This window comes from Pterocles gutturalis, unplaced genomic scaffold (assembly GCF_000699245.1).
Source record: "Pterocles gutturalis isolate BGI_N339 unplaced genomic scaffold, ASM69924v1 scaffold21381, whole genome shotgun sequence".
Lineage (NCBI taxonomy): Eukaryota > Metazoa > Chordata > Aves > Pterocliformes > Pteroclidae > Pterocles > Pterocles gutturalis.
In genome coordinates this window covers 1-9,943 of record NW_010103569.1, presented here as the reverse complement: position 1 = coordinate 9,943, position 9,943 = coordinate 1, and the positions used below count along the sequence as shown (strand labels likewise).

General features: G+C 35.4%; 1 protein-coding gene across 1 annotated transcript in view; it reads right to left on the bottom strand.

Moving 5' to 3' along the window:
- The window catches only part of LOC104471424 (ryanodine receptor 3-like), a gene marked incomplete at its 5' end in the record, with an annotated part of 17,323 nt that extends 7,407 nt beyond the window's left edge, over positions 1–9,916 (bottom strand). Inside the window, 8 exons of the mRNA XM_010086762.1 lie at positions 671–817; positions 1,877–1,937; positions 2,901–3,028; positions 3,611–3,653; positions 6,681–6,811; positions 7,278–7,388; positions 7,452–7,475; positions 9,830–9,916. Coding sequence (XP_010085064.1) covers positions 671–817; positions 1,877–1,937; positions 2,901–3,028; positions 3,611–3,653; positions 6,681–6,811; positions 7,278–7,388; positions 7,452–7,475; positions 9,830–9,916 — 732 coding nt within the window. The remainder of the gene's footprint in view (positions 1–670; positions 818–1,876; positions 1,938–2,900; positions 3,029–3,610; positions 3,654–6,680; positions 6,812–7,277; positions 7,389–7,451; positions 7,476–9,829) is intronic.
- Positions 9,917–9,943: the final 27 nt, after the last annotated feature.

The window sequence follows — 9,943 nt, the reverse complement described above, 5'->3', positions numbered from 1 at the left end:
AGGAATGGAATGTGTATGTTTGAAATTAAATTTTGGAGAAGTTCTGTTAGATTTCTTAAATGTAAGTTAAAAAGTTTGTTAGTGAAAAGCTTGGTTTTGTTGGTGTGGTAGCTAGGAACATAGAACCTTTAGAGATCAGAGAACGAGTCCCTGCATGAGTTTCAATGATTAGTTTTGGAAGGAGATTTTACTAATTTGATTTTTGCATGACAAAGTGATGTATAAATACATGCCACAGTGCAGAATGCCCACACCTGCAAGCACATTCTTACTAGCTAAGTATTGAAATCTCAGTGCCCAGATCATTATTACTGCTGTAGCTAAGGAGAGATTGTGAATTCTTACCAGATATTGCCAATCTGTTCATCATTGAGCACAGAGAAAGAGCTGGGTAAGTCATAATTCCTGTTCTTGTATTTTTCTAAAATGATGCATTTTTGTACATGCATGTACAAAACTTCTTTAGCTAGCACTCTTTGTGTACAGATTCTTATAATTTTGTAGGATTTAACATGTTTTAAATGTGCTGCAGAAGACACAATGGGATCTATTCTTTAATCCAATCGTGATCAAAATTGATTGCATTCCAGTACTTCCTAGGTGCCACAAGATTTTTTCCAGTACTGTTACAAAATGCATTCATTTTCAAACCTTTGCTTGTAGCACTAACCTGTTTTCCATTGTGAGTGACTGAAGACAAAATGGTTCGCAATGTCTTGAAACCCATAGCAATATCCAGGAGATGAGCAGCAAAGAAGAAGTTGTTGTAGTGCCCAAGGATAGACATAGTCGTGTACCAAGCTAAGTATAAAAATGACTGCAGAGACAGTGAAAAGTGGCAGAATGTTAGCAGGTGCTAATGTGCGTTATTGGATCCAGAATATAGCTTTTAGTTACTCAAGTTATGAAAAAAAAGTAATACTATAATGATCTGCTTTGAGTCACAGTCTGAATGTAATACCTCTGTTTTACATGTTCAAAAAGACAGTCTTACTCTGCCTCTTGTCATCTGTGCTGTTATTTAAGGTGTGTTTATTGCTAGTTATGCAAACGAGACCTCTATCTTTACATATTTAAATACAGCTTTCAGCATATCTGTTATTAATGTCAAAATCCCCTACCTTAAAACTGTTTTGGTTGGGGAGCTTGTTACACAGTACTTTACATTTTAACACTGATTCTGGAAGAGAGAAAATGCAGTGTATTCCTCTTGAGACACTTTACTCTGTTTAAGTCTCAGACCATGTCAACCAGGGCACCCAGAAAACCTGCAGTACCTAATTATTCTTGTAACAAGCGGTGAACCTGAAACCACTTTGACGTGAAATCTCTTATTGAAGAACAGTGGCTCAGTGTGCTTTTAGTGCACAATGAATTTATAGATCTTCACTTGATTCACCTTGGCCTTCTTATTTTTTAGGGAATGCTCAAGAGGATGCAAAAAAAGGAATTCTAAGCTAAGCATGGTCCTTTCAAAAGAGAAGGTATGAAAGAAAAGAATTAACCAACCACGTCAAACAGATGATTCAAGAATAAAAAAGGATAACTTTCTGTAGCCTATGCTTGATTTTAGAAAGACACCTTTGGTTTCTAGACTGACTTCTACAAAATTAAATTAATATACCAATTATATTCCAAAACTCTGACATTGTATTAATGGTGAGGAGGTGCATATTGCTCCTCAGAATCAAGAAGAAAATGCTAACATAAATTAAAGCAGTTTGCTACAACACAAGACAGAAAAAAAAAAATTTTAAACGGCTCTGCAACACAGTATTATTTGTGTATGTTTGTTTAAAATAAAAGCAGATGGTAGAAGACATACAATCATGTTTAGAGTAAACCAAAGCATATTCTTCTAGGCTAATGTACTCACATTATCAGTGAAAACAACTCCGAGCTTCCAAATATGGTACTTTGTATCAATGGAGCTTAACCTAGGAAATAAAAAATGTTTGAAATGCATCAATGTCAAAATTAAGTATTGAATTCTGTAAGTATTAAACAACAAACTAGGTTTGGCACTTCCCATTTGTTTGCTGAAGTTGGTGATACACATTAGCTATTTATGTTTTGAGTGATGTCGGTGCTTTATTTTTCAGAGAGTATTCATTAACTCTGTGCAGCCACGCACAGTTTCTAAACCACTGAAACTGGTGGAACAATTTCAGTAGGAGTGGTGCTGCCACAGTCCAGACCTACAAAAATTAAAATGTTTGTTAAAAGTAGTGAAATGTGGAGCCTGAATTGCTTGAATTCAAGAGATAAGTGTTCTGTCTGGTATAAAATGTTGCCAAAATTACCAAGAGAAAAGGCAATGCTTTCTGCAAGATACTAAATATTTTATTAGCCATTAGATGACATGCAAACAGAAATCCTTCTTCTTGTGTGTCTTAAGTATTGAGGAAATCAAACTCCTGTAGGAGTCTAAATCACTTGGGACTTGGATACTTTCAAACTCTCATCTTCACTGATGGATTAAGTCAGGAAAACATCTCTGAATTTTTTTTGTAGATACCTAGCATATAGGTATTTGTTACCAGTAGTTTTTCTGACCTTTGGTTTATAAATACTCTGTTGTAATGGCTAAAGAACTTTTAAATGCTGTATTGATTATTGTTTAAAATAAAAGAGTGCCCAACTATATCAGCCAGCATCAACTTGTGTGATTGTGGTTTTTTTTCTTTCTTTTATAAACAAAAGCATAAGTATGTTTTAAAACAAACAAAAAGCTTTTTTATTTTACTTCCACATTAGGAAGAATTCTGCATTTGAATTTTCCATACTGAGGAAAACATCCCTACAGTTTCAATATAAAATCTGTTTTTATCTTTAGATAAAAACTTTAACAGTAAAGTTATGCCAACACATGATTTGTCTGGGAAGTTCAGAAGTCATACCATGATACAAGAGATGCCTCTTCTTGTACGCCCTCTTCCACTGGACTGAAATCAAGGGCACTTTTGTCCAGGCCCAAAAGTTCTGCTATGCGCTCTGCTCCATATAAGTCTCCGTACTTGTTAATGACCTAAAAATGGAAGAAGATAAGCTTTTGCTCAGAGAAAGATCTCGGTGACATTCACCCTACTTTACGTGAGTAGTTGTCTGAAGTAAAAAAAAAAAAAAAAAAAAAGTCTTCTACAATTAACTCTACTAGAACAGTCAGAACTCCCAGCAAGTCAGGTGGAAGAAGCACAAAAAGGAAAAACAGGAGCATTAAAGGCTATTACCTGAAAGCTTATGTATAATTTACCATCATTTAAGCTGGCATGTTTTTCTTTTTTTAGGGGGATGAGGGGGCTTTGTATCCTAAAGATGACAATGACTGTAAATTAGACCTGCCTGGCTGACTGACAGCTCAAAGTTATTTCAAATGCCTGAGTCTAGGAAGGAAACCACAGCCTTCTGTCTTCCTCCCTCCTCCCACCCAGGCTGCATCTGCCTGTTCACTGAGACATTTACCACAACAATGACTTTCATAAAGCAAATTTCAGTTCTCAATTATTTGTATATTTATGTGTACAGAAATATATTACACAGATATCAGAATTAACTGAATAGTAGATTATTGCTATGACTAACAGACAGAATAGAAATACAAAAAGCCTACCTTCCGTTTTACAAATTTGTCCCAGTAATTGTTAGGGAAGGACCTATATAAATAAGGCAAAGATATTTCCAGTTATTTAATTTGTTAGGGGAAAGAAAATTTTTAAAATGCAAAAAAAAAAAACCAAACCCACAACACGAAAAAAAAAAAGAAAATTCCATGTTCCTGATCACTGCAGATTCTGGTAAAATTTCATTCACTCACACAATGCACTTCAAATTATGAGAACAATTTCTCTTCCTGTGGACAACAGCTGTTATTAATCATCTTTGCTCCCCATCCTCCCCCCCTTTTTTTTCACAACCACAAATATGATTGGCTACCAAAGGACAGGAGACTAAATATTATCACCTAATGAGCCTAACAACTCAATTATAGCAGGGTAGTCACCGTAATATAATTTATCTCCTAAATAAATACTTTATTGCTGTTAGTCATAAAATCAACACAAATGATTTTCAGAAGAAAATACGAGAGTCTTGTAGCATAAATAATTTTTAAGTTCACTGCATTACATTTCAAGGAGAGGCTGAACACATGGGAACCAGTGGACAGTTTGCCAATATAAAATTAAACTTCAAAAAATATTACAAAAAACCCCCAGAAAATTGCAAAGATCTTTTGGCAAAAACAGGGGTTAGTGGTAATCCTGTTCTTAGTGTTTCATATTGTTGTTACCGGATCCGACATCCCAGAACAAGACAGGGTAAAAAACATAATTCTAAAACTGCAAGACAGTTCACCTAAAGAGCATTTTGTATCATTTGCCTCTGAGCAGCCATCCCCACGCTGCAATCAAAACTATTGTGAATACAAAAGAGAAAGAAATAAAGCAGTAAGTCTTAAATATTGAAGAGGTGTCAGGGTATCTTTTATTGAAAATTGCCTGCTTTAATTTTAGAGTAGTGAGCAACCATAATGCTTCAATAAGCAACCACTTTTATCCAGGGGAGATCTTACAACAGACACTAGGAAAAACATCCGCTTTGACCTGCAAGAAAAAAGATAGTATTCTCTCTTATCAGTAACATTTCCCTGATCTTCAACTTGATCAGAAACAATATTGTTCTTTGTCTTATGAATAGCAGTGCTCCAGAATTCCTGACAGTCTTACTGTATATTATGTCAGTTTTGAAGAATGCCAATTAGCACGAAAACACTACAAAAGTAAGGTTTTTCTCTCCTCATTTCCTGGCTGTTACATTGAGTTGAGCAAATAATGCAGGAAAGTAAAAAAGAAAAATAACTGCTTAAACTAAAGGACAGTATTGGTACAATAAAGCAAGTGTTAGCATCAAAAGAGTGAGATTCCAGAACACTGTTGTGCTGGGATGCGAGGCAAACTTCCCAACAACTAAGTGTTCTGAATGAAATTACTCCAGATAAAGGCAAACGGTTCTAGTGACTCAGATGGTATATTCTGGTCCAATGCTCTATATTATTTCTTTCCTTAATTTTTCAGACTTTTAAGCAAAGTATGTCTCTAATGTAGCCAGCTTATGTCTGTTTCTTTAACCACAAACATCCAATGGTGCTGCATGTATCAGGGTACCTCTTTTGCCTTTTTAATTACTTTTTTTTTCCACTTACAGAAAGCATATTTCAGTTTATGCACAGCACTGAGTACCCTCCAGCAGTGGTAAACCTGAGGGTACAATACCCGCACTAGACCCTGAGAGTCAGTTTGCATCAGAGGGAAGGAATAGTCTGCTTAAATTAGCTTTCATCTTTTATTCAGCTTCAGCAGGTAGTGCAACATGCTGAGAACAGGCGGTACAGCATGCCAGTTGGAATAAGGCTGACAACATATCTCATTAATTCATGCTTTTTTTTTTTTTTTTTTTTTGCTGAGGATAAACTTACTGGATGTCTAGATGGTTTGCTATCAATAGTTAAAGAAATGGGCTGGAAATTAAGCACACTCTCCAGTTTCCCAATTGCCTTCTACTGCAACTTCAATAATATGCACTGGTCTGTATTTCTAACTGAAATTAAGGAAAAATTCTTGAAATTCAGGGGTAGGAAAACAAAGCATTCAAGAATTTACAAGATGTTATACATTCTAAAGTTAATGAAAGTACTAAGGGTACTATTTATAATGTACAAAAATTGAGTATGACTGGTAATAAAGATATTTTGGCCATTAGGTAGTATATTATCACTCTGATGCCTTTAGTTGATTATTTTTGCTGGCTTGTTTTTATCAAATACTTACTTATGCCTGCACATCCTATCCACAATTATTTTGTGACTTGTAAATAACTTTGTTCTTTTCCAGCTTTCTGTTCCTGTCCTTGAATTATTATACTATAAGGGAAAGACAGGAATCTAAGCCTAGGTATACTAGTACCAAAATGTGATTCTAGTTGTTTTGAAAGAGAAAATTCTGAAAAGTAGCCTGTAGACAAGACACTGTTTCAAGAGAAGAGAGTTGACTTGCTATATTTCTTTGTGTCATTCCTACAGACTGCTGCAGCTCACTGATATCTTTCATTTTCTTGCCTACACTTGTATCATTCACTCACCGAACAGCAGGCGAGTATCCTAGAATCAGTGTATGACTGCTACAGTATTTGCTAATGCATACAACCTGACAGCAATTCCTGTCAGACCTACTCAAATTCTGGGATTGCTATTTTACACTAGATTTATTTCTCTTGTCATATACAAATTTTGTTAGAAAGAGGCGGGAAAGAAAGGCAGGAGAATACTGCTATACAATATGGCTGTGAAATTGAGTCACTGAAAAGGATGGAAGTAATGTTTCTAAAACTGTCTCAGTAGTGACTAATATGTGAAATGCCTTGGAGAGAGCTTGTGAGGTAAAGATGCACAATCCTTGCAAACCCTAGAAAAATGAAGTGGAATATACATGTTATGATATTATTTATTAAATAAACAGATAATACAGGATTTCACATTAGAATCTACTACTGTGGAATCCAATATAAGGTGAAAAAAGTCTTTTAGATGAACTAGATGGCAGGTGGACAGGGAAGGTTCTAGACGAGTGGCTTAATGAGCTATAATATTATAAACAGTTTACATATAACCATTTAATTTTACGTACGGAGTATTTATAACCAGGCGATCCCACTGTCCTTTAATATCATCCTCAGATGGCTGTTCAGTTATGTACAGTCCGTCAAATTCCAGCTTTCTAGCTACCTCCTTTTCTCTCTTGAATACAACCAGAGGGACCTATGGAAATGACAGTGGGCATCTTTGTCATGGTTTATATATTTTTAGAAAACATGGTATCCACCTAGAGTATTAAGTACTCTTTATAAACCTATATAAGACCAAACATCTCAGCTGTGCCCCCTCCCAACTTCTTGCCTCCTCCCAACATATTAGAGGGGGATGCACAGAGTGGGTAAAGCAAAGAGAAAGCCTTCACACCCTGGAAGCACTGCTCAGCAATGACCAAAAGGTGAGTGTGTTACTGTTTTGACCACAAAACCAAAACACACATGCTGCTATGAAGAAGGTTAACTCCAGCTCTGCCAGACTGAATACGCATGGAAAATACCTACATATTGAATAGTGAGAATTTGCAAACAACTGGGTAGAGATAGGTATTTCAGTATGACCTCCAAAAATCACTTTGGGACATAGCTGATGTTCTCTAACAAATAATAGATTAGTAATAAGATTCAGTACTTGCCTTTAAGCAATAGTATCCAATCACACAGACAAAGGAGATGATAGTATGAATAACTGCCAATGCTCTGAGAGCAGGTGCCATGTAACCTGTACTTTCTTCTAAAACAAAAAACACCATGCCCTCCTCCTCTTCCTCTTCATCGAAGGAGTTCCAGAGATTAGAGTCTTCCTCTGCTTCATCAAGTGGCTCTTCTGTCACCTGTGAGAAATTCAAGCACACTGAAAACACACAATAAACTTAAAAGCTTTTCCATTACTATAATGACAAATGATGTTTGCAAAGACTGCTTATGGGATAGAGCATTAGCTTTGAACAGTAATGTCCTTCATTTTCACAGCAGAAGTCTCCAGATCATCTCATGCCACTAAAAAGAGAATCTAGAAAAAGCAAGTACAGGCATATGACAGTTTACAAATCTCTCCTTTAACAGTGCCATAGCAAAACCAAAACAAACAATAAAAAAGTTATGAAAAAATGTTCTCTTGGAAGAACCAAGCAATGACAGAACTATCTCATATGACTGAATTTAGGGGTTATTTTGTAATCTACATTGTTCCTGATTACCAGAGTCTAGAAACAAACAAATTCCTCATGTTATCAACTTGTACATTGTCCATAAATTTTTCTTTACTTCATTTAGAGCTTACAAATTAATACAGCATTTAATAAGTATCTTGTAAATACCCCAAGCCATAAAGCTGATGTTCTGCCCTAAATTCTTCCAGTGACTTTAAAAACCTGGCCTTTAAAATAAAATCCTTAAGTGCCCTTCTTTTGGCAGCTTTATCTGAAAGCTGAAGTCCTGTTCAGTCTTGTTTGGCTCCGCTGACCCTTTCCTATCTGTGACAGATGGACTTGTACCGATAAACACAAACTTTTGTGCTCGCTCTGCAACAGAATGGGTTGTTGGCTGACCCACAAGACCCAGTGGAAAGCAGAAGAGAGGGGAGAAAAGGACTGGCATAGTCAAAAGCAGACTTCTGCATATACCTTTGCAGTCCATCTTCTCTAACCGTAGGAGATGGAAAGAGAGGCAAGAAGGGAGACTTAAATGGCCCTGATGGTCTTTCTCTTGGAATGGTGCACAAAACTTCTACACGGTTTTCAAGAGCCTTTTGCGAATTTACCTGCCCTGTCTCTGAGACTATAACTGTGTTGGAGGAATTGCTTTTCAAGATATTTGAGATCAGGATTCAGTTACTTCTAGACTGAATGTTCAGACAGCTGCTTTTGTCTTCTCAGAAGTTTTTGGTTGTAAACAACAGAACTAGAAAACGTAATACTGGAAAACACAAGATTCATTAGCTTATTGCAACTTAGACCCTATACCTAGAAGGGGAAAATCAAAAGGGCTGGATTCCAGGATAAAGAGAAAGGCGGACTTTTCTTACGGACTTCAAATCTGTAAGGGAAGGGGAAAAAATGAGGCTTTTATGGATAGGAGTTCTCTTTAGTGAATTCTACTCCTTTTCATGGATAGAGGTTGTGAAGATTCAGGAATAAAATTAGTAAAGGCTGCTGAAGGTGTTCTCCTTTGTATCATTGGGAACCTGAAACAACTCATTAGATTCAGGTAAAACCCTAATATTTAAATATGTATTTAAACTTAATGTATAACCTTCTTCATCAGTGATATGAACAAAGAACTGTAGCCTACTGTGGAAAGGCTTCTCCTGCTTTATTCTGCCTGCTCATACCAATCAATTAAAGTCCCAGTGCAAGTACAGAAATATCTTCATCACAAGTCACTAAGAACCATCTTAGAATGACAACCAAGAAAATTGAGCAAATAAGTACAAAAACTGAATTATACTCTTACATGGAAACGCAGATTGGGAAAAGTATATATTTGATGTTCATTAGAGATTACCAAATTCACAAAAAAATATGAAAAAATAAATTAAATAGGCAAGCACTCCCCCCAAAACACTAAACTCCAGGTCTGAAAGGCAAGAAAAAAATTATGAACAAATTAAGTATTATTAAAATCTATGAGCTCATCTGCTTAAATTGAGACATTAATCTGATTCTGAAATTACATATAAACTATTTCCCAGTCAAAAATTAATTAAGTCAGTAGGGTTCTTCAGAAAAAGCAGAAAAACAATAATTGAGAATAATCAGGTGAGCTGAAGTCTCTCAGTATCTTTAAAACAAATGAGAGAAAAAAATGCACCAGTTTTGACTACATTATTTTAGCCCTATTTCAGATTTTCCATGACAAGATTAACAATCCAAATAATAACAGACTTATGTGAGTAAATTAAAAAATGCCTAGAAACACAAAGTCAGCTATAAAGGATGAATGAAATAAATCAGTTTTCATTCAGTCTGAGTGAAATAAAAACAGAATAGGTTTAATATCACAAATTTTCGTTACAAAATTTAAAATATTATTTTACCAACTTCATATGTAAGTGATTTAGTTCATGTTTGAAGGGCCTGTAATAATGGCTTAATTAAATAAGCCTTGAAACCATCATTAAATACTGGAAGTATTTTATTACTCTGGAAGTAACTAAAAACATTTAAAGAACAATGCATAATCTTACCTTGTAAAACAGAAGAATAAAGTTGATGGCAAATGCAACAAATAGAGCAAGAAACCTTAAATTATAAAAATTTCTTGCCAAGTAGTGCTGGAAGTAAAAAAAAAAAAAAAAAAA